The 25,119-nt window shown below is 37.6% G+C and overlaps 1 protein-coding gene across 49 annotated transcripts in view; it reads left to right on the top strand.

Annotated features, from left to right (window-relative positions):
- The window catches only part of RIMS1 (regulating synaptic membrane exocytosis 1), a 335,719-nt gene that overhangs the window by 159,436 nt on the left and 151,164 nt on the right, over nucleotides 1–25,119 (top strand). For all 49 annotated transcript variants that reach the window (XR_005828502.1, XM_040598588.1, XM_040598553.1 and 46 more), the window contains 2 exons: nucleotides 23,898–23,965; nucleotides 24,703–24,813. Coding sequence is in view for 48 of the 49 variants with exons in the window: in XM_040598588.1 (XP_040454522.1) it covers nucleotides 23,898–23,965; nucleotides 24,703–24,813 (179 nt within the window). In the remaining variant the exon portion in view is untranslated. The remainder of the gene's footprint in view (nucleotides 1–23,897; nucleotides 23,966–24,702; nucleotides 24,814–25,119) is intronic.

Below are 25,119 nucleotides of genomic sequence, written 5' to 3'. Positions count from 1 at the left end.
ACAGAGATTCTGCAAGCAGGATATGCAAAGTGTAATATGCAACAGTGATTATTTGCTGGCTAACAGATGCAGTAGACAGCTAGGACCTACACGCTACTAGCCTAACTGTTAATAAGTTCACCGCCTCCCTCTACAGAGACCCAACTGCTCTAAAATTTGAGAAGGAAAGTTGCGTTAGTTACTTTTTGAGTCCTCCAACACTTGAAATCTCTGCATGTGTACATGTTTAGCTTCTTTAAAATACTCTCTTATATGTGAGTTCCTCAGCACATTCCCTTGACTGATGGCAGAAGTAGTATATGTAAAGCTTCTAACTGTTAAATAATTTCAACCTTGGAGGTATTTCGTAAGAGAGCCTTGGTCTCAGAAATACCGTGATGCTGCATGCATGCCTACAGCAATATTTTTTTAGACCCTCAGTATTAAATATTTTATTACACTTTCTTCCTAGCCATGAAACAACTTCTAATAGAACATTTTATTTAGAATATTTTCTTTCCACATTTGCTTCCTGTCTGTAAACATGACCTTTTCTATTTTAGAAAAGCAAATATCAGCTTTCTTTCCTTTGTGACCTGTGGCTTTGCTGTACCTTATATGCAGATTAGAACAAGGCTAACTTGGTCTGTTGAGCAAGTTGAGAAGCGTGCAGGAGCAACGTGGCTCATCTGAACTTCCCAAATCTAAATAATGCCTTTGAAGGGAAGATGGGGTATTGGAACATTGGACTGGAAAGGTTATTTGACAATGTCTATTGTATGCTTCACTTGGGCCACAGCTAGCATGGGATTATTTTGCAATTATAAGCACAGATCTATAAATAATTTAAACATATGTTTTAACTTTCATTACATAGAGGTTTTAATTGCATATAGGGCCCTATCTTAATATATCTATGGTGTTAGCTGTGGGAGCTAGGTGTAGTGGCAGTATAAGTAAAATGGTTATATCCCTTGGCTACTCTCAGTCATATGTGTAATTTAAAACAAAATGTTTTCAGACATGTAACAAGGAGAAATGAAGCATATAATGCATCTGATTTTAATATCATAATCTGATTTTAACTCACAGGTATTTTATGATTTAATGGTATACATTGATTTTTAGAATTTAAAGTTCCAGGTTTTGAAACCTAGTCCTCAGTTTGGGAATTCTTTCCTCTGCAATAGGAGCTCCAATTCTAATTAGTTATTCTTAAAATGATTGTTGGAAAAATGTTCTATTTAAAGCAACTTGGTCATGTTATTGTACCAGTTTTCTAAAGCATCTGAGATCTCAGTATTTTTTAGAATTGCTATGGAATAGCCTTGGACAGACTTGAGGGCACATGCTACTTTCTCTCTAAAAATCCGTGGTGCTCTAGATTTGTTTGAGTTGTCCTTTACAGAGTAGGAAGTCACTTTCTGAATCAGACCTGAGCTTTGAAATTTACTTTTGTAGGTAAGAATCAGAGTATATGTTTTAGTGGTTGGCTTGTTATTAATTTGTTTCTTTTACTGAAAATGTAAGATATTTTTTTCACTGGAAATGTTAACTCAAATATGAGTGTAACATTGTGTAAATTCAAATGAACGATTTCTAACTCTTTACCATTCTTATTAAAGTTTACTAACTAAACAGCATAAGTAACCCAATAATTAATAATGTATAATATTTACCTACTTTTATGGACCTAACTATATTAAACTTCCATGACATTTTATTTCATTTTTGGAGATTATTTTTATGTAATGTTATTAAAAGAGCTAGGTGCTAAGAATTTATTTTGCTGTGTTGCTCAGAGAAGAAGCCAGCACCATATGCGGCCCTTTTTAACATTTGGCCACGAGTTCTTAACCATTAAAACTGTGTTTAGTAAGCCACTAGATGGAGCAGTCAAATCTAACTTTGATCTATCACACTCTATGCAAGACAATTTCTCTCTTAGCAAAGGGAGAATCTGGAAATGCAGGCACACCTTCCTATTTGAAGTGGTAAATTAAAAACCTTTTTTTCAGATCTTATCTCTGTGTGTTTTTCTGAAGGCAGATTTACATTGTCCTGTAGGTTCACTGTTGGAGGCAGTGTATGAAATATATTCCGGATATGGAAATTACACTGACAAGTATAGCTGTTTGGAAGCAGTTAATTCATTACATGAATTTAGTCCTATCCTCAGGAACAAGTAAACATTGCAAGAAAAAGGTACTTTTTTTTTTTTTTTTCCCCTGAGAATTATGAGCCAAATTTTCAAAATTTTGGGAAGCCTTGATACGCATTTACAGATGACTATGTGTGTGCTTAAGAAATCTTGCTGATACTTTTGGTGAAGTTGCATATTATCTTCTTACTTACCCAAAGTGTATTTCCTTCCAACCTAATTTTTTCTGTGACATAATGTATAAAACCCACTTTTTAATGAGAGCACACTGTGTTACCTGAATCAGGAATGCTGCAGTGAAGTAGGTTCAGGATCAGAAAGAAAAGATACAATAATGCATATGAGTGCTTTCATATTCTTTTTCTTTTAATTGTAGTTTCATGATACTAGTAAGACAAGATTTTGGGGGGGGCATACAGGCTTTTGAATATATACATAGATGTTGGTATGAATTAGAATGCATCTGCACTCTTAGAAGGCATGTGTGCGTTCCCATACATCTGTTGCATTAAATACTTCAGGAGTCATGATGTGTACTTGTAAGGCACCACCCCAGAGTGGTGTTAGAGGTAGTGAATAAAGCTACGTGTGAATATACAGTTCTGCAGATTTTTATTATATTCTTTCCTTTTGTGAAGTATTTGAAAGTCAGTCTTCTGCATTAAAGATTGTCAGCAGGTGTCACAGAAGAAATGTTGTTCTGAAGCAGCTGGATACAGTCCCTGCTCCCACATCTCAAGTGGGAATTGCAAAACCTGGCACCCAGCTCCTGTGAGTTTTGGGTAGGAGTGACAGGTTTGTAGAGCGGGTAGCTCATGCTGTGCAAAGCAATGCTCCCCAGCTGACTTGCTTTAACCTCTGTGCAGTTTATTCATACAGTTCTCACCTGAACTGTGAGATGAGCAAAAAACCTCTGCTCAGGCAGTGAATACTAATCAGTGCCATGAACTGAGGGCTAGTGGACAGCCTTTTATTTTTTCAACTCCCCAAAGTCCTGGGCCACTCAGAATTATAATGCCAGTTCTTGTCTGTTGTGCTTCATAGCTCTGCTACAACAAGTTGGTGTAATTTTGCATCAAAACACATGGGATGCCAGCTATTTTGGTATTCTGTACAGGCTGAGATTTTATTTAAATATAGTATAAAAGTGACTTGCACTTACAGATTAAACTGAACCTCACAAAGGCAACTCATAAATACAAATATAAATAGATACAGATTCTCAGAACATTCTTGTGTTTGCTGTTACTGCCAATTTTTATGTTACATGCTGAACCTTGTTAGCATACTCAGGTAGATTCAGTTATCTCCCGTGGGGAAGGTGTTGCAGATTAGTCAGTGGTGGAGTCATCACTGTCTTTAAGCAGACACTGTCTGTGGGATGGTAAAACTGTCCCTGGGAATGGGAACTGAACTGAACAGTTAAGAATAAACTTAGTTGTGCTGCTGTGGGCTCTTTTCCACAAAAATGTTGCTCTGAAATCAGTTATAGAAAAAGTTGACTAATCTGTTCCTGTTAGCCAGTTCTAAATCTCACTCTCAAGGAAGTCTTAGGGAATTACTATTTCTACAAGCCACTGAAAGGAGACACTTAAGATGATGTTAATTTTTGCCTATAAGGGGATTATCTTTTTTTTTTTTAAATGAACATACCATTTACGTTTTGACTTCTCTTCAAATATTTCCTTTAAAATTCAAATCTGTCAGCACACTTTCCCTTTAAGAAAAAACCAAGTTAAAACAACAAATAATATTAAGGTGCATTGTCAGGCATCAGTTATCTGTGCTATTGTGGATGTAATCTTACTTTGACCTAGAAAATTATATAAGTAGTAGGAATGAATTTTCTGGCAATGCTTAAACAAACAACATGGCCACCATTAAACCCTGTGTTTAGATGTGTGGGTTTTGCTTTTGTTTTTGTTTGGATGTATATAACATTTTTAAAGTAATAGAAAATGCTATTTAACAGAGGTTCACCTTTTGAAATGGTCAGTAAGTATGGTACCGCTGCTTTAATTTCTAGGTTTAAAACTGAATTTTTTAGAATTAAAAGATCTGAGGGGAGTCTGACTTGCAGGAGGAGCTGGAAATTAAACCATGTCTACACAGACTTAGGCGTAAGGGAAAGGTCAGAATGTGAATCAAGTTGTCAAATATGTCCTGAAATAGTGAAACAGAATGAACTGGTGACACAGAGGTATTTATCATGCTTGTCTGTATAACCTTTCAATCATAGCCTTTCAATCATAGAACATGAATCAGTTCAGCGTATGCGTTGTCTTTTGTTATGTTTTGTAATGGGGTGTGTGTGTGGCGTTTTGGAATGAAAAAAATACCGTTGTAAGGAGTTTTGGTAAGGTGATGTGGCTGAATTAAATAAGAAACATTGTCACTGTAGGTTGGATCTCCTATTTTTGCTGTAGCTCAGATTTGAAGATTATACTTTTTGCTTGGCTTCTCTTTTGGTGGGAAGACTCAGGTGCAGGTTAGATGCCTGTGGTCTCTTCCTACAGGTAGTAACATTGACTTGATTAGAGCAATTTAGTTGTGTAAGTTCAAGCCTGCACCTCAGCATGACTATCAAAGCATGGCTGTCATATCACCACTTCATCCCAATTTACCCTCCAGTAGGCAAGAAAGAGACTTTGAATAATGGCCTTCCACGTCTGCCATGCTGTAGGGCATGAGAGTTGGTATATATTTGTCTCTATGGAAAATAACGTAGCAACTAGAAATAATAGTTAAAAGTTGGGAACAAAAAGAATATTTTGATACAACTGGTCAGTAAATTGGAAAATCAGTGTCTGCATGTCAGTCACCATTTCACTGAAAGCATCTGGCTTTGGTTAGCAACTGAACGGTTGAGCAAATAATTTGAATTAGGGTTTGGTTAAGACCACCTTTGGCTCTTCAAAAGGCTATACAGCAGATCTTTTATAGATATTGTAAGTTAATTTGTTAAGTACTGCCCTTATCACAAAGAAAAGTACTCCACAAAATCTCTTTTCATACAGAGGTCAATTCATCAACCTATGATGTTGGAGGAAGTCCAGAAGTCATATGTAAATCTGATAGTTCAGCACTGACGTTCTTTGTCTTGATGTCAGTAGATCTTCCTCAGCCAAAGCCAAGCATCAAAATGATCAACCTGAGAAGATGCTGGCTGTTTTAATAGTCTGAAGTAACTAAGATAAACAGCAAAATTACTGCATCATGAAGGTTGAATAGCAAAGATCTCAACCACTACATCTAAGGGATTTAAGGCCCAATGTAGGTTTTCTAGTGAACACTCTTCTCGTCTCTTTTGAATTTCCCTGTCATTATCATCTTCCTCAGGTGAGTCAAGAGCAATCAAACCAATCAGGGGTAGAGGATGGGGAAACAGAATATTGGTGGCAGCACAGTGCTAACCAATTGGCAATGGAACTTGGAAACGAAGGATACAGCAGCAGCAGGTAGTGGGATGGCTTCCAGTCTGCTGCAAAGTTGCAGGTAATGTTCTGTAAAGCTCCCCAAAAGAACTTTCAGGAAAATGTGGTAGAGTCACTTGTCTGGGAAGTCAAGTGGAAGTCACACCATAGCCTGCTCCCAATGTGTGCATTTGCTTGTGTTTTTCAGACAGATGGCAAGTTACTTCACTTCTACTTTGAACTGATTAGCTGAGATCAAGTTTTGAACTAAAAGCTGTGGAATAATGACAGCATGACATTATTTATCCCAAGCTAAATAAAAGGCCAAACTTATTAGCTCCAGTGTGTCCCTCTGTTGGGGTGACTACATCATTTCTGCTTTCATGCTTTTGTTTTTTGCCAGCTGGCCAAGAATATAAACAGAATATGCACACCTGAATGGAAAGGAACAGTGATGAGCTCTATCAAGTTTGGGTGTTTGAGGGCAGACATCCCTTTTAGAAGCTATGTGTCTTTTTCACCACAGTTATCTCAGTTCTTAACCTCTGATTTTTCTCAGTAGCTGTAAGAAGTGACAGGTATGTCAATCTGTTGAAAAGACCACTTGTGTATGTGTGGATGTATGTATTTGTATGCTTTTATATAGAAGTCTTTCTCTTGGAAGTGGTAAATGGTCAACAATTGTCTTTGCAATTATAACTATTTTGCCAAAGAATCTGAGAAGTACTTGGTCCTCTTCACTGGGCAATACTTTACTGCAGAGAAGATGCACTTACATTGCATGAGTGCACAGAGAACAGAAGTGTTTTAATTAGCCCAGTGTCACCCAGACTCTGCACTTAAGCCTATCGGAAGCAAGTACTTTTTTTCTACTGGGTTTAGTTCTGGATGAATAGCTAAAAGCTACGTTGAAGTTTTCTATGTTCATAGGAGAGCATTCTGTGGTTTGGAGTGCTGCTTGCTGAGCAAAGGAAAGACTTGATTCCTCCCCGTAAGTCTTTGCTATGGTACTTTTTTACGTATGTAACATTTCACCACCAGTTGAACTTCACTCCTTCAACCATCACTTGAGTCAAGTGGTTGTGTCAGTTTTCCACCACCTTGTAGTTCACCAATCAACACATACCTCTTCAACTCTGCTATAAGGATATTCTGAGAGACTTGGTTGAAAGCCTACAGTTATGTTAAACATCTGCTACTCTCCCCTTGTCTGCAGGTCCAGAAATCATATTGGTCAGGCATGTTTTGTCTTTGGTAAATCTATACTGACGGTTCCCAGTCACCTTCTTGGCCTTCATGTGCTTGGGACAGCGTTCTGGAAGTATTTGCTCTGTAACTTTCCCAGGGGCTCAGGTTAGCCTTCCCAGTCTGTAGTCTCCCAGGTCCTTTTTCTTGCCTTCCTTTAAGAGACATGTGGTGTTTGCCTTGTCCAGTCGCTGTGAATCTCCCACAATAACCAGGAATATGAAACAGTACAAAACACCACGTACAATACCGAATATTGTATTCAAGACTCCTGCAATTGTATCAGAATCTCTTCTCTGTTAGAACTTGGCTTGAGGTTTGGAGACCATAACACAGATAATTTCTGTTGTTTCATTTCCTAAGTTAAATTCTAACTTAAAGCATAGCTGTTTTCCCTTGAATTGCTCTTTCTGTGCTACTGTATTAATATTGGGACCATTCTCTGGCTTTCTTCTTTCAAAAAAAAGCGTTGCAAAACTTAGTTTAGAGGCAAGCTGCATTTTCACCCAGCCATAAAACTGAGTAGTACGTTTAATGCTTGGACTTGGATGTCTTAAAACATGACAACTGGTGGGGTTGGATATCTTTGTGAGATTGTTCAATCTCATTCTTTTCTAATTATCTTAGAAAGTTTTATAAATTCAGGAGTATCATATATGGATTAAGATCTAGAAAAATTCTTAACAGGAAGATTATGAAGGAGCTAAAACATGATGGTGAAAATCTAAGTATCAGATGCTCAATGCAGTCTGCCTCAGAGAAGAGTGGCAGTAAAATAATTTGCACGGGTAAAAACATCCTGAGAGTACACAGGCAATGTTATACAAAGCAAAGGTTTAAAATGGGCTATAACTGAATTATGTATTTTTAGTAGGACAACAGGATGATAACCAGATTTCCAGTTAGTTTCCTATTGCCTTGCAACTATTAATGGATGTAAAAGGAAATAAACCAACTATCAGTATTAGCATTTGATTCTCAAACTGTCAGATGGGTCTTTGGGGCAGCCAGAAGAGCTCTGGAGCTTCTGGCCCTTTGGGGCTGGGAGGAATGAGAACCGCCCTTAGGGATATGCAGTGCACACTGCAGTTGGTGGCACTGTCCTTTTCTGCAAAATGCCCTTTCTGACCTGAGAGTGCTCATCTGTGGCTCCTCTTTTCCCTTACTTTTCAGCAAATACTTGCAGACACCTCCATCGTCTAAAGCTGAAGCTGTTAGACAGGGCTACATAGGCAGGGCTTGGACAGATCTCATGGCCAGGGAGAGCAGTGGGTAAAACTGGTGTTGAGGACTACCTGATGTGGGGATGGAGGAGCAGAGGTTGTGTGTATCTGTCATGCAGGGGAATGAGAGACAGTGAGAGTTTCAACAGCTTTGTGGGGCAGAAACAACCTTTCTAAATACATTTGGGAGAACAGTTTATTTTTTTTTTTTTTCACAAACACATGCATGCCATGGGAATGATAGGAACATTTAGATTTAACAGGGAGAAGTGCCAGGTCCTGCACTTGGGTCAAAACAACCCCATGCAATGCTACAGGCTTGGGGAAAAGTAGCTGGAACGCTGCCTGGGGGAAAAGAACCTGGGGGTGCTGGTCAACAAGTGCCTGAATATGAGTGTGCCCAGGTGGCCAAGTAGGCCAACAGCATCCTGGCTTGTACCAGAAACAGTGTGGCCAGCAGGACTAGGGAAGGGATTGTACTGGGCCCTGGTGAGGCTGCACCTTGAATCCTGGGTTCAGGTTTGGGCCCCTCACTTCAAGAGGGACATTAAGGTGCTGGAGCGTGTCCAGAGAAGGGCAGCGAAGGTGGTGAAGGGTCTGGAGCACAAGTCTTCTGAGGAGCGGCTGTGGGAACTGGGGGTGTTTAGCCTGGAGAGGAGGAGGCTCAGGGGAAACCTTATTGTTCTCTACAACTACCTGAGAGGAGAAGGTAGTGAGCTGGATGTTGGTCTCTTCTCCCAAGTAACAAGTAAAACGACAAGAGGAAACAGCCCCAGTTTGTACTAGGGAAAGTTCAGGTTGGATATTGGGAATAATTTCTTCACAGAAAAGAACAGGCTGCCCAGGGAGGTGGTGGTATCACCATCCCTGGAGGCATTTAAATAATTGCATAGATGCAGTGCTTAGGGACATAGTTTAGTGATGGACTTGGCAGTCCTGGGTTAATGGTTGGACTTGATGATGTTAAAGGTCTTTTTCCAACCTGAATGATTCTGTGGTTTTATGATTCTATGATTTTAAAGAAGTTGGAAAACAGCCCCATATAGTCCGGTCTCATTTAAAGTTCTAAGGTTGTAGCAAATAAGTATTTTTCATCTATTGAGTTGTGGCAAAATCCCTGCCTTGTTTGGTATATGCTGCAAGATGAGGTGAACATTCAGGATCCACGTGAGGTGAAATGTGAAACAAAGCCCTCAACGCCAGCCCTAGTGGAATAGGAGAAGGTCCTTTATGGAATAGTGCAGAGCAGTCACTGGGGGAATGGATGAGCTGTGGAAGTGCCGGGCACTTGGCATAGTCTCTCTTTTGTCCCTTTTGTGAGAAATGTTCTCCAGCTTTAGAAGAAAGCTGGGTGTACGTTTCCTCATCAGTAGATGTCAAGATGATCTCTTGGAGTATGTGAAGCCTGGACGTTGTCCTCCTCTAAAGAATCATCTAATGAGGACATGTCCGTGAAAAAAGCAGATGTAGACAGTTGTATTATGTTTCTGATAATACTGTGCTACTGGGGACACTGAAAGTCAGCAGTGGCTGGGGATGTCAGCCATGGCTTTTGCTGTTGACTGACAGGTGAGATAGTGTGTGAAAGGCAGCTTTCAGTACCTTGGTTTTGATCATGTGATCCAGAATTACAGGGAAACAGCTTGATTAAAAGCGTATTTTCATTATTACTAATAGGTCTATATATTATTAAAGGTGAAAGAACTGTAAGCTCTCATTAGCTTAATTATTTATATTTTATCCCTTATAATCTTCTCTTTGTTTACTTTGTTTTCTCACATTGAAGTTTCTAAACAGGTAGTTTTTTTGTATTTCTGAAGTCTGGCAGTATGTAGATATGCTGCAGAGGAATGTACATTTTTACAGAGGAAGACTGTCTCTGCCAAAGAAACAGGTTTATTGTTGTATGGCTTGGATATGACTAAATTAGATTAAATTATTTAGCAAATTTTATTATTTGTAATTCTCTAATCATCTGGCTTTCCCAAATATGCTGGTATACAGGTTCCACTTTTCTCTTTTATCTTGAATATGTAGTTTGAAATATAAATGTTATAGTCAGGTTTTTATTTGATATATGTTTTTTTTATATAAAATTACATTTCCATGCACACATTGCTACGTAAGAGAAGTATTAAATCATCCCATTAATTTGTAAAAAATGGTAATTTTTTAAGAGCCATTGTGTTTTCAGTGGGCTAGAAGTAAATCTACAGCTTGGGAAGTTTTACATAACTTAAACCAGCCACATTTGCTTTACACGATTGCTTCATCTATTGCAGTTCATTAAAACTTGTTTTGTGCACCACTGCTGACTATAAATAGTACGTGTAGCAGTAGTATTGATTACTTAGGTACCTGAGCTTGTGTCTACTATTGGCTTTAAAGCACTTAGAAACTTCTTTCCTGCTCTATTCGAAGAGGAGGGAGCTTTTTTTCCCTGTCTTCTTTCCTGAGGATTGTTAAATCTGGATTCCTAAAATCATTAACTCCTCCTTGAGACTGAAACTCCTTGTCGTTGCAGCAAGCATGTATGAACTAATGCAGTAATCGATGCTTGCACTACACTGCAGAGATTTGTTTTGATGGCAAGAGCTCTTGTAGCCCTGTTTGGTGTCACCGGTGTTAAATTTTAGACACTGCAGAATAATTTGTCTTAGAATAAGGACGCAAAGACCTTAGGGGCTTCTTTTATATCGTCTCCTTCACACTGGAGTGGATTTTTACTTCCATTACGGTTTTGCTACAGTTGCAGGCTGGAATTCAGCAACCTACTAGATGCCAGTTGTGCTTTTTTAACCATTCTCTTTCTGATGCTGCTATGTTTGCTGGGTTTCTTCAGTTTCTGCTCCATACGTTGCATTCAGGGACAGGTAAACAAGTGGCTATACAGTGCTGAGGTTTTACATAATTTTTTTGTATTTTTTTAAATATATCTTTTTATAAACAGATTTCTTTAACTGACAGTTTGGGTGGAGACATTGTGTCCTCTGAATGTAAAATATTATTTGCAGCAAAAATTCAACTAAAGCAGGGAATAAGGAACCATTTTGCTTGTAAGTTTATGTTTTAGTTATTTTTGTACTTGGAAAGCTCATGTGTCGAATATAATTTGATATTAGTGGTGCTATGTGGCATGAGTTTTTTTTTTTACAAATGTATTTTGAAAGCACACATCAAAATGTAAACGTGTTTTGGAAAAGTAATAATAGTATTCTGATTGCATTATGACTGTTTTGCAGTTTGGAGAAGTCATGGATAAAGAATTTAGAAATTTACTTCAGGAAACAAATAGTAATTCCTGTGTATTATTCTCTTTGGCAGAAGACAACTTATGTATCCTTGATCCTCTGAATTGTGCTATTCTTAGTAGCTTTAACAAGTTTAGAATGGAATATGATTCTGTTACTTTTATTTTTTGCATATTATTTTGGGAGATAAAAACATCAAATCCATGTACATAGAACAAAAATATGTTTGTTTAGTGTAATACAGTTATGGTTAAAAAATAATATAAGGGTTATAATAAATGTACAATTGTGGTTATTTTGTATGTTATCCCTGCATCATCATACTGATGCATTGCACTTTCTGAATCCGGGAAGGACATCAGCCCTCTTGTTGGCAGCAGGGGAATAATCTGTATTTGGAATAAGGTCCTCAGCTGTGACTAAAGGATCACAGGGGAAAGTGAGAGGAAGGACTAATGATTGCAAGTTCCTTGGGGATTATGTAGTGTGTTGGGAATAACAAAGATCTTTAAAATCTTACATTTAAGTAGTTGATAACACTGTCTATAAAAGTAATTTTTGAAAAATATTTTTTGCACTAGAAGAATTAATCCTAAAGATTGTATGGTAGAATAAGTCATGTTTTATCCTCTCAAATATTATTGCAGCGTTAGTTAATATTTGAAGAATTCCATGTGTGAAATTAATTTATTTTAGCAGAGCTTAGAAGGGAATAAGAGTATACTGAGGGCAGAATCTGGAGAGACGCGTTGGAGAAAATGGTAGAGCAGCCATCAGAACAGAAATGGAACTGAGACAGCAGCAGGAATATCAGCAAAGCAAGATGCAGCTGAGGTTGGGAAGAAACAATCGTCAGCCTTAGCTCTGCATGGAGTTTAATCAGAAGTTCTCTCCAGTCTATATTTAAGATCAAAACCTTGCACTCTCTCTCCCATTTAGTAAGTTGTTTATAGCTACATAAAGAAGATAAAACCCCTGATTCATCTTCACTGTGGTAGACAGCTGTAAACTGTCTTCCAGAGACCTCTTGCACATCTTGAAATACATAGATGAAGAAGGTGAAGTGGGGTTGGGATTGAGAAGTATGTATCTGTGGCACCCTGCGTTGCAGAGATTCAAGGCTGTGCTATGGGCACTGGCATACAGCAGCACATCTCCAGCCTTTGGAATAACATGGAGTTGGGAAAACTGAAAGATATTTTAAAATTACAGTAGCCCCACTTCCCCTGTTCCAGTTTTGGTCTCTCTTGAGAGCATTTTGTCTTTTTTATATAATAGACAGTAGCGTTATAAAGCACTATTAAACCAGACCATCTGTATATTTCTGGACATTAAATTTAACTCATCTCTTCCCCATAACTACACTTTAAGTTAAGCTAAATATTCCTTATATTTATTATATTTCTTATAATAACTCTGAAAATTGAACTGTGTGCTGCAAGGAGAGAACCTGAGAGACTGAGCTGCCATCAAGGTCACTGTCCTGTCAGGGTGTTGGTTAGGTGCAAAGGTGCCCAGAAGACAAACCATGATGCAGAGTAAATCAAAACCAAAAAGCAATAAAACCTGAAGTTTTTCCACCAGTCTGACCTGTGGAGGTATTTCACAGCAAGTAGTAGCCAAGGCACCTGAGTCTGGCCTTTGGCCAATATGGTTAACTCCTCAAGTGCAAGGGTAATGGTTTTCAGAGAGCAGCCAGGCTTGTACGCTGTCCTCTCCTGTTACCACTGCGACAGATTATATCCAACTCATAGTCTTCTTCACAGCTAGCCCTTAACTGGTTGGCTTCCTTTCCCTGTTTCTACAGTTGTTTACCCTGATCTGAGTGTGGAGCCATATCCTTTTCCACTTTGAACTGGCTCCTCCAGTTCATTTTTTCTGTTTGTTGGGTTAGCTTTGAAGTCCAGTCATGGTCTCCTGTAACTAGCGATTCCTTTCTCCTCAGAGTTAAGTCACCAACAAATCTGTTTCTGTTCTATTATCTAGAAAGGTAATGTGAGTGTTGACTATTACTATATCCCAGACAAACATGGCAGACCCTGCTTAATGCATACTTTGGGTTTTTTTATTACCAGTTTTAGGTGTTCAGAATATGCCTTTCTAAATAGCTTTTCACCTTATGCTAGTTTTATTTAGACACTTTTTCTAGTGTGACTAATATGGCATGCTCATAAACAAAACTCCTGCTCAGCTGAAGATATTTAACGTCTGCTGTTTGTTACCTATCTTACTGCAGTGGTCAGTTAATTTATTATTGACTTCAGTTTCATGAAGGTGGTTTGTTTTGACTAGCCAGCAGGACTAGGAAAGTGACTGATCCCCTGCACTCGGCCCTGGTGAGGCTGCACCTTGAATCCTGGGTTCAGGTTTGGGCCCCTCACTTCAAGAGGGACATTGAGGTGCTGGAGCGTGTCCAGAGAAGGGCAGCGAAGGTGGTGAAGGGTCTGGAGCACAAGTCTTCTGAGGAGCGGCTGAGGAAACGGGGATTGTTTAGCCTGGAGAAAAGGAAGCTCAGGGGAGACCTTGTTGCTTGCTCCCTACAGTTATTGCTCTCTACAACTACCTGAGAGGAGGTGGGAGCGAGGTGCGTGTTGGTCTCTTCTCCCAAGTAACAAGTAAAAGGACAAGAGTTAACAGCCTCAGTTTGTACTAGGGAAAGTTTCAATTGGGTATTAGGAAAAATTTCTTCACTGAAAGCATTGGAACAGGCTTCCCAGGGAAATGGTTAAGTCACCATCCCTGGAAGTATTTAAAAGATATATGAGTGGCACTTAAGGACATGATGTACTGATAGACTTGAAAGTGCTAGGTTAATGGTTGGACTGGATGATCTTAAAGGTTTTTTCCAACCTAAACAATCCTATGATTCTATAGTTTCTAGCTTTCTTCCCTTCCCCTCTCCTTTAATAATATGTGCTATGTTTGCCCTTTCCCAGCTTTGTGGAACTTCATCCATCACTAATTCTCAAGGAGAAATTGTTCCTGTCAATGAGAGAGCTTGAGATAGGTCTGTAAGTACTCCAGGATGAAGTGAATTACACTAGTGTTTCCTGTATGTAGATAGTCTGCTCTGGCATAACATCTGATTTTTATGCTACAGACATTGTTAATTTGTTGCTATGAGTTTTACTTGAGTCTATTTTTAGGAGGACTTATTCAGAAAACCAAAAAACTTAGCTGCCTTAGTATCATTTGCTGATAGAGCCACATCACTCACTTTTTCAATAATGTTCTAGAATGGCAAGCACTTGGTACTAGACATTACATACTAGGGTCTAAATAATTGCAGAATGATCTCAATTGTTTTTGCATACTTTGCTGATTGTGTTACATTTTGTGTGTTTCTAAGTTACTCATAGGCATAGATTCTTTCTAGAAAATGAAACATTAGTTGGTCAGTCTTTGACTGCTCTTCTCCTTCATCTGGTTATTGGGCTGGTTCTGCTTCTGATGTTGGTTTTATTTCTTCAAATGCTTCCATGATTGGTCAACTCCTTTTGTTGTCATGGCTGCTTCCTTTTTTCTCTAAGGTTGGAGTGTTTTGGTTTTGGTTTGGTTTTGGTGGTTGGGTGGTGTTTTTTGGGTGGTTTTTTTGTATTGTTTTTTGTTAGTTTTTTTAATAAAAAAAAAAGTTTTGTTTTTTTCTTCTGCTTAGCTTTCTTCTCTTTTTAAAGATCACGATGTTTATTCACTTCCACATCCTTACCTATGTCCTCTCTATTGTTGGGAAGCAAAGATCCTTTACTACTTGCTTTACTAGTGTGATCTCTCACTGTGTGCTCCAAGGATTCTTCCTGCAGTATTGCCCTCTGAACCCGAGAAACAAAAGCCTTTACAACCTTTCATTATCTTCAAATGCAGCACAATGGATGATTCTGATGAATGCTTATTAAAAAAAACCAACCCTCCCCAGTCTTACCTTCCTAATTTGGTGCTCTGGAGTAGGTTCCTATTGTGGTACTGCTGAAGTGCTTTTCTTTTTAATCATGATCCAGAGGATTTAGTGTGCTCCATTTCCTTCTGCAGTTCTGAAGCTCAGGACAAGCAAGAGCTGTTCTCTTTTCTCCTGAGTTTTTCCTTTTTTTTTTTTTTTGTAACATTTGAGATTAATTATCTCTACCAGTTTTCAAGAAAATGAAATCATAACGTTGATTATGAAATACAATCTTGTTATTTCGCAAGTGACTTGTGCAGGTCTGCATGACTCTGTGTGTGTATGTCAGACAATCAACAGAAAGGCTCAGTGTCTTTCTCCCTTCCCGTTGGATAACAAGAATCCTTGCTCCCCAGTGCTGTTGTTTCTATCAGCATGTTTATAAACACTGTGTAGTACTTTCTATATCTGAGCAGAAATGCCTTTCTTCTTTCCCCACAATAGGAGAAAATATATATTCAAATAAACCTCTCTGGGCATAGCGCGTTTTGGTCACCTTATTTGCAGCAGGTGCTACCAGGGCACTGATACCTCAGTGGGCATTTTATCTGTGGGACTTCCAAGGTGTGGGCAGCTGTATCTCAGCCTTACACTTTTTTCTGGTTTGCTTATCTTTCATAAAATTCCTATCTACTGACAATGTAGAAACACTCTCGGATTTGAGGAGAATTTATTTTCAGCTTTGATTTTGAATTATAATTTGTTTATAAATCAGTCTTTAATAAATATTAAGATAAAAATATTCAACTGAATCTTTTTTCGAAAAAATTGTCAGGAGGAAAATACCAAAAGAGACCCAAAAATACCACCTTCTTTTGCAATTAATATCTACTGAATTGGTTTTAAATTTCGCAGGGAAAAAAGCCAACAAACCAAACCCAAACTCAAAAAAACCCAACACACACAGCAGCTTTCTTAAAATACCTTCTCCCACCTGTCTGTAAAAGGCAATCAAACCAAACAAAAAAACCCAAACAATAAATGCAGGAAAGAAAAAATATGTTGGTCTGAAGAACAGCATGACATACTTGAAATGCTTGGAATTCCTTCAGAACTGCAGAAAAGTTATTAAGCGATGGTCAGGCTTTCAGTGTACAGGGTAGCTATGTTTCCATGTGTCCAAAATTACAAGCCCATGTGACTTTTTAAGATAACTTGCTATACATTTTGAGGATCTCATTGCATGCTGAACAAAAGTATTTTCAAGAAAAAGCTATGTTAGGCAAAGTTAAAATTGTGTTAATTATATGAAACAGGAACTGAAATCAAACTGTTAACACAAGTTATTGTCAATATTGAATGGGAATTAAAGAGCAATAATAAATTTATTCAAAGAAACTGAATTTCAAAAAAGACCTCATCCATCCATCTACAGAATTAGTTTTCGCTTGAGAGTAATCAAAGTCAGGAAAATCAGCAACTGGAGCTACTCCTGTGAATAAAATTTTTCTTTAGATATCACAATATCAAAAAACTATTAAAATGTTTGCCTGTTGATATGAAGTTCTTGGTAATGCTAATCACTTTTTCTGGTATCCTCAAGAAAATATTTTTAATAAAGCTTTTAAAGGAACTTTTCAAATTAATGGAGTTTATTATTTGGTTAGTATTTGACATCTCTAAGTCTCTCCAATTTTTTTAGCACTCAAAACACTTTTTGAAGACCTTTTAGAACATGCTTATGAGGGCCATCCCTTTGTGAATCATATATATTCTTGGACTCACATGCTTACAATAAGACTTACACACCTCAGAATAACTTTTTAGAAAGTCTCTGATACAAGAATAAGCATCTAGCTGGAAAGGGTTGATGAACTCTTCAACATACTCAGTGTCTGAGCGAAGGAACTAAATAATGTTGGCTCAGGGAGTCTCATGAGCAGAATCCCTAGAGATTCAGGAAACTTAGAACAGCTTCCTTGTTATGTTCCTTGTGTCCGTATTAAAAGTTTTAGAAACAGCATGAATGCTCAGTTTATTACTTGACTGGATAGGTTGTGATTTTTGGCTTCAAGCCTCCGTCGACAAGATTAGTAATCTTTGCTTTCAGTAATTCATAAAGACTTCTAACAACAACTCAGGTAGGAAGTCCACTTTGTGAAATGTATAAATGGGCCCATTAGTTTTTGTGTTGGAAGGTCTTTTGCAAGTATACCTTTTGAGAAAGCTTCCTGAGCCATCAGTGAACACGAGTGCAATGCTCTCTTATAGAAGAGTGTATGTGTAAACTGTACTACTAAGGAAAAAAAAACCCACCACAATCCATGAAATGAAATAAAAAGTCTTTGCTAAAGAAATATTTGAATAAATTCATGAACTTGCTATATTTTACGCAGTCCACAGAAAATTCACCTTGCACCCAGATAAAAAGAATATATTGGAAAAAAATTTAGGAATCAGCCATGGACAAATCATTCCCTTTCAACATCAAAAATGGTGAATTTGCAAACTCTTGTAATTAAACAACTTTGCAATGATAACTAAGGGAGAAGTCAAATGGATTTTCCTTTTCACTTGGTTTATTTTAATATTAGTATCCTTAACAATCAAAATAGTATTATTTCATGAGTTCGGTACTTCCTGACCTAATTATTTCTGGATTTCTTGTTTGCAAATATCAATTAGAATTGCAACCTGTGCTGTGCTCACAATTAAACTACCACTTTAAAAAAGACTTTTAAAATATGGAGGTTGTTTCAAAATAAACTTCCAAAGTGTTCAGTTTGTGTGAGAAAAAGTATGAAATGTCCTTCTAAACAACAAAGTAAGGAATAAACATTTATTTTCAGTGTGTGCTAGATAAGCCCAAGTTGTTAGTTATTAGACCTGAAAGTGTATTGCTTGGTAATGCACCATAGACCCTTTTCCAGTGCTTTTATGTTACTCAGAAATTAAATTAAGATATAGAAAAATGTTGTGTGTTATCATTATGTTAAAATGCCATTGAATTGAGGGAACGATCTGAGAGGCTGGCTCTAGCTTTCAGAGCTACAGGGGTCACAGGCATATGTGCCAAGTTTGTACCCCAAATATGAGTGTGTATGCGTGTGTATATATATATGTTTACATATCTAATAATCTTTATTTGAACTTTGGCATCTTGCAGTATGTTACCATTCAGTGATTAGGACATGTGCCATCAGGGAACTCAAATCCAATGCAGTTATATATTTTTCTGTACAAAAGAAAATCTAAACTTCACAGTCACGTGGTGCATTCTTCCCACATACCACATGAGCCAGCCTGTCCTTGAACTGCATAAATGGTAAAACGCAGACCTCGTTCTGTAAGGATTGAAGTTCATAACTGTAGGCATCTGAAATGTGTTGATTTGAGAGCAAGGAGATAATGAACATTTTTGTGAAACTTCCTTTATGAATAGGCAACAGATAGCTGTTGAATTCTCTGCTTGCCACTTAGATGTGAGGGCTGTCTGTCAAGCCAGGGTACTTGTGTTTTCTGTTTATCTGGTTAGTTATCAGCTTCACTAGAATGTTTTAAACACACATTGTTTATACACTGTATTATTTTTCTGACATGACAAAATGATTATCATCTTTCTTGTTTCTTGGGCATAGAAGTACTTTCTTGCTTAACAATATGACCTGTCGCATCTGTATCACCAGCCAGATGTTTTTGATGGCAATAAGTGTGCTGAAGACATTTAGCAATAGCATGCAGAGTGGTCTTCTAACTCTTGAAAGCTCAGGCTATGAAGGAGGAAGACAATCACATTGATACATAGAGTTTCTTTACATTGGTTGTAATTTTCTGTAGGTTCATATGTGGCTTCTATTAATTTTTGCCTGGGGAAACAATTGATCATTTCCATGAGATGCTGATCCAGTTCCATGGGAACTGTGGAAAATGTAACAGAGGATGTTCCAGGTCTTTGATAAGCTTTATGGTCTGTTTAATACAGGCTATATTTGACTCTAAAAATTAACAAAAGTAAATACATAAATGGCTGTTGCGTGTGTTAGATCCAAACTGACTATATAAAAAGCCAGTTTGCACCATAATTTTAGAGGCAGCCTCTGAAAATAATTGTGGAAGTTTCTAGTTATGTGATACAACAGCTTTATTCATGAGCAGCTCAATTAAATACCTAACATGGGCTGACTGACTCTTATCATTAGACTGTCTGCTTCTTAAGTAACTGCTGCAAATCTAATGCATCTGGATTTGAGCAGAACACCAGAAGCACATTCTTTGTTGTATATCAGTAGTTTACAAATACAGTCTAGGTGGATTTAGGGAAACATCTTTGGGTATTTTATCTCCAGTATTAAAGACTCCTTGAAAATCAGCATGACTGGTTATACACGATAATGGACTTTCTCATATTTTCTGGTTTTGGCTTTACAAGAGAGTCAAAGCTGTCATTTCCAGCGCTTCTCAGCTTTGCAGGATCTCACTCGAAATCACAGTATCCCAGAGTAAGCTTTTGGTATGGGTGGTGCTGAAAATGAAGTATTTTTAAGAAAATAGTTTTTTGGTGGTGTGAATTTTGCTTTCCCTTTATTTTGAAGACACACATTTTATGGATATAAAAACTATGGCAACTTATTAACAGTTTTACTCTCCATCTGGAAATCTATTGAAGACTGAAAAAGACTTCTTATGGAAAAAAACTTAATACATTGGTGTCTTGTAAAGTAGATTTATGATTATATCCATCTGTGTTCAAGAGTAATCGAGCAGCAATGTGTTAATAGGAAAAAATACCTCATTGCTGTCAGGATACAACTTCTGAATTACTCCCTCAGGAAAAAAGGTTTTAGAAGTATATACTTGTTTCACTCCATTGGTTTTAATAAATCATGCATTATAACTGCAAATGCATTTTTGATAATTTGATTTCCAGTTGAAATCCATTTTTGTTTGTTTTAGAAATATATCAGTAATGTACAAAGGTAATGGTGCAGTATAGGTATATGTCATGGGGTCTTACTGTTTTTAAGTTTTTCATGTCTTTATAGCATTGATTAAAAAGTGTTTAAAAGCATGTAAATCCATTATTTGCTTTTAGAAGAGTTGATTTTTTCTCTCCATAATGCTTTAAATTTGTCTTATTTTACTACTAATTTTTAGTGACTCGTACCAGAGGAGAGAGTACTCTATCTATAGGTTTTTTCTGTTTTGAGTTTTGGGTTGTGTGTGTTTGGGTTTTCTTTCCCCAGAAAATCTGAAATTCTGAAACTGCTTTCAGATTGTAAGTTTTTGCATGTTATTTACCTGTTCCTTTATAATACTAGTTCACTGAAATTATTTTCTGTAATTAATCAGTCAGTTCTGGGATATGGCAGTGCAGTAAAGAAGCAGCAATGACAGCATGATGAAGGAGAAATTAATTTTAAAAGTATTTCTGCAGCAGAATATTGAATTGCAAGACCAGTATCAGTTGCTGGCATAAACTAGGTTTTAAACTCATCTGGGGGTTTTGTTCCTTTATGTTTTAATTTGTATGTTTTATTCTGTGAGTGTTTATGAATATAGATTAACTGACATTTTCCATTGTAAACCCCTTTTTACAGTTGTAGAGTCAACCAAAAGTTTGCATGCCAGTGGTCTATTTTCTATTGAATTTTAATGGGAATTTAAAAATCAAGCCATTTTTCAAGAGTGTGGACTTTTTTCTCCCCAATTCATGCATTATCACTTTCGGTCAAGATTACTGATTGCCTAGCTGCCTTTATGTCTTCCGAGCGTATCGTACCTGCTCTAGCCCTGTAGAGCCAGGTTTGCAGTGCAGTTCCTGCTCTCAGCTTCTGAAAGCAGAGGGCAAAAGGACTGTTGCTGTGCCTGGTTTCAGTGGATGTGGCTGGTGTTCTGGAACTTACCAAAGCGCAGAAGTGATAGGAGGGGTGAAAGGGACAGAAGGGTAAAGGTTTAGGTGTGGGAAGGAGAGCGTAGCAAGGATGTAGCTTAGTATTGAGGGGAAGGCGGGGAAGGAGGGACTAAAGTTCACCAAAGCCAGAAGCAGGAGGCAGAAGTTGGATGATGGCAACAAAACAGACAGGGAAATAAGACAGCAAGAGGGAGGTAGTTGGTGAGCATGGGAAAATTAGCAGGTTAGCCAAGACAGAAGACATATGAGAGATCTTGCTACAGCAGGAACTTGGTGGGGAAGGATGGTAGATGCATGAATCAAGAGGTTGTGCATATGCAATAACTGGGAGGAGGAACAGCAAGGAAACTGGGACCCGGAAGCTGGAGACAAAAGAAAGGAAAAAAGAGCAGGGAGCAAGGGGGATAAGAGCGGAAATGATTTTGAGCACTTGGATACACACACCTGCATAGTGGAGCTGTCATTTATTCCTGCCTGAACATTTCTCTGTTGCTGCTGAGGAAATAACATGTGCTTTGCCGATGGCAGGCCAGCTCACACAGGAGACTGTTAAGTCCATGAGTGAAAACTGGAGAGCTCTGTGCCATAGGTCCCAGCTTACTGCCAGCACTTGAGGTAGCCGTCTGGTTCATGGGTTTGTTCTTGTTGCAGTTTCAAAATTTATAAAGGTGGAAGAACTGATGCTAAAACTGAAAGATTTTTAATCTGAATTTAAGCTCTCCAAAATTGCAGAACTGCTGTAGCTAATGCATCCACAAACTGCCTCGTGTGGTTATGCATATGATAATAATAAGCTGTTTAAAAACAAGCTTGAGCATATGATCATGTGGATGGTAAGCTATTAAAGATTTTATGGTTTATAAAGAGTGGTACAACTTGTATTTCATAATGAGCATCTAAAGATTTGTAGAAAAAGGGTCAAAAATAATAAACTCTTCATGTGTCGGGTTTGGATTTTTTTGCTAGAAGCATGCTTTGTTTGAGCCTCTATTGGATGCCGATGTGCTAGTAAGATCTAACAGTAGTATTATAGAGATGTGCTTTATAAAGTAAGATAGTGAAGATGTATTGCGCAGAGTGTACATAATAAATAAGTTTTCTGAAGATGTAGAGCATATTAAGAGTGCTGAGGGTATTGGCAGTAAGTATCTGACTTTAATGATAACATAGGATTTTTACCCAGTGGCTTTTAAATGATCGGTAAGAGTTTGTAAGACTATTGTTAGGAAAGCGTGTGAACCTGTTCTGCAATGAATACTGACACTGGGACATAATAATTTAATTTTTTTTAAAAAAACACTTGTGAATTCAAAAAGCACTATTATCAAACTGTTCCACTAACATATTTCAAATGACCAACATTCCCTGTCAAAGCAAGGGTGAAAAAATGCCTGAAGTACAGGTATGCGTGAACACCTCAGTAAGAGGTGACTATTTCCTTCAGGGTCTAAAACTCACCTCTGAAGTGATAGTTTAGATTTTGGTTTGGTAGGGGTTTTGTTTGTTTGTCTATTTAATGCCATTGTGAGCTAAATGGCAGAATAATCCTTTCTCAGATAAAATTTAAAAATCTCTTGGTTATTTCAGATCAAGCTTTTATATACTACTGTTATTGTAAGAGAGCATTAGAAAGAGTTTTAATTCTCATTTCTGTTGATGCTATTGCATTTTTGTTAATACACTGTGGCAAATGCCCAAAGGGATGAAATAATGCCAAGGTTCAAAGCTCACAGATATATTCTGTTTAAAGCTAGTGCTAGCACAGAAATCCCTCAGATTTATTCCTCCTGTATCAGTTTCACATTTACCCGTCTTTTGGATCTATTCTAGCCGGCATCATTTTCCTATGTCCTTCCCAGTATCACCTGCACCCTTCCTCTTCGTAAAGAAAATTGCGCTCTCAATTGCACTGCCCAATATCCTTCCTCTTGCAATTCCTGTCTCATCCTTTCCCTCCTTGGAGTGCACAGTTATATCGGTCCTCTACCACAGACAACTGCCAGTGAAGTTGGTAGTTTTTTTGCTACCATCTCAGCCTTCTGCAGATGTAATACATTAAGTCAAACTGTTGGTTTCCTATAGCTTTCCATAAATGCATATATATTCTCGGTGGTGTTATGCTCTGCTGCCTTTTCTCCCAAACCCTACCTGTGATTCCCCTCCTTGGCCAAACAGGCTTGTGGCTTCCAGACCACTGTAATTCATGGGTTTATTCTTTATGTACATTGTATGTAAGTTTGTCCCGAGTAAAATGGAAGACTGCAACCTTACATCTGCTGTTGGTACTATTTGCTTTATTTGTGTGACCATTTTCCCTGGGCTCTATTACCCTTTACCTGTGCTTCTCCTTCTGTAAGGTACCTATTATCATGGTATTGATCAACTACTTTGTAGATTCTTGAGTGTGGTTGACAGTTCTGTCCTTAACTATAGCTAAGTGCCTATTTTGTGGAGTATTCTCTCATGTCATCATTAGCTGTAGTCCTGTGTGTTTGTTATGGAGACGAGCGGGAGGAGGAGGGCTGTGAATGCAATGCATTGGGGTCCATTCTTGGAAGATGACTGGGCAAAGTAAAAACTAGCCAGAGTGCACAACCAATTCTGAGGTGCAATTCATGAAAAACCAGAGGTACAATAAATGCATTATTGTGTGGTTTTGTTTTTATATTATTAGACTATATTTTTTCAAATTGATGTAAGTTAATTTGTATCATAATACAGGTTTTGTATTTGCAGCTTCAAACTATTGCACATTAAAATTCATGCATGCAGAAGTAATCATTCATATATCTTTCTCTGTTTGAGAGATTACACATTTCTTTTTATTCATATTCTTCCAGGTGACTTGGATTACTACTGGCTGGATCCTGCCACGTGGCATAGCAGGGAGACATCCCCTATAAGTTCGGTAAGAAATAGGAAAAAAGATGTTCATAAGTATGAGTTAAAATGTTTGCCAATGATTTCAGTTCAGCATATGTATTTTGTTGTAAAAAAAATTTATACAAATCATATGAAAATCTGGTTTATTAGATCATGGAAATTGAAACTAGAAAGAAAATGTTATCAAAATGTATACTAGTAAAATTGCCTGGATTTTAACTTGAATTTAATTCTTTTATAGACATGATGCTAGATTTCATTGCATACCACAAAAGCAGCTGTGAGTTTGGTGCTGCTTTGGAAGAGATTAGTGACATTTTGTATTGACTTGGAGTCAGAAACGATCATTTGGATTTTTATTATATAGTGGACCCATACAGTAGAGCTGTATAACGTTTATTATTCTAAAGAGCAGTATTCATGAATGTGCTTTTCAGGGTTGTGGAATTTAACAGTAAATGTTTAATTTTATTACATAACATATGCTTTAAATGTTTAATTGTATTACGCTTTGAATTGTATTATAATTCTACCTGCAGACTTAGTGCTGAGATTTTTTTACGGTGACCATAATTATTTAATGAAGCCAGAGTCCAAACAGATACAATAACAGAAAGATCGGGTACAATATAAAACACAACTGAAGAATGATTGTGTCTACTATGACATAACAATTCAGAAATTTTATTGATTTATAAATGCGCCTCTAAATACAGGAAGATGGTTGCACTTCTTTAATTCCACTGCTTGTTTTTTTAACAGCATCCTGTAACATGGCAGCCTTCTAAAGAGGGAGATCGCTTAATTGGGCGTGTTATTCTTAACAAGAGAACAACCATGCCAAAAGAATCAGGTGCATTACTTGGGCTAAAAGTAAGTATTACATGATTTATGTGTTAAATGGAAGAATCTTCCACTGACCTTGGTCCTAGAGCCTAACACATTAAATCAGAGGACTCTCCAATTATACGGGTATTTGACAAAAATGTGTTCCTCATTTTACTAAATTTTAAGTTATACAGATAAATCAAGAATGTAAAAGTATTTAATCCTTCTATGCAGTCTTCCACTTGTCCATGGCAAAGAAACTGTACCGTTTTGATTAAAAAGCGTATGTTTATTTAGTTTCCTGTCTGCAAGACGTGTTTTGTACTTTGCAATGAACTGGTGGAGTCCTGC

Source organism: Falco naumanni, chromosome 6 (assembly GCF_017639655.2).
Source record: "Falco naumanni isolate bFalNau1 chromosome 6, bFalNau1.pat, whole genome shotgun sequence".
Lineage (NCBI taxonomy): Eukaryota > Metazoa > Chordata > Aves > Falconiformes > Falconidae > Falco > Falco naumanni.
This window is presented reverse-complemented; position numbering and strand designations above follow the sequence as displayed.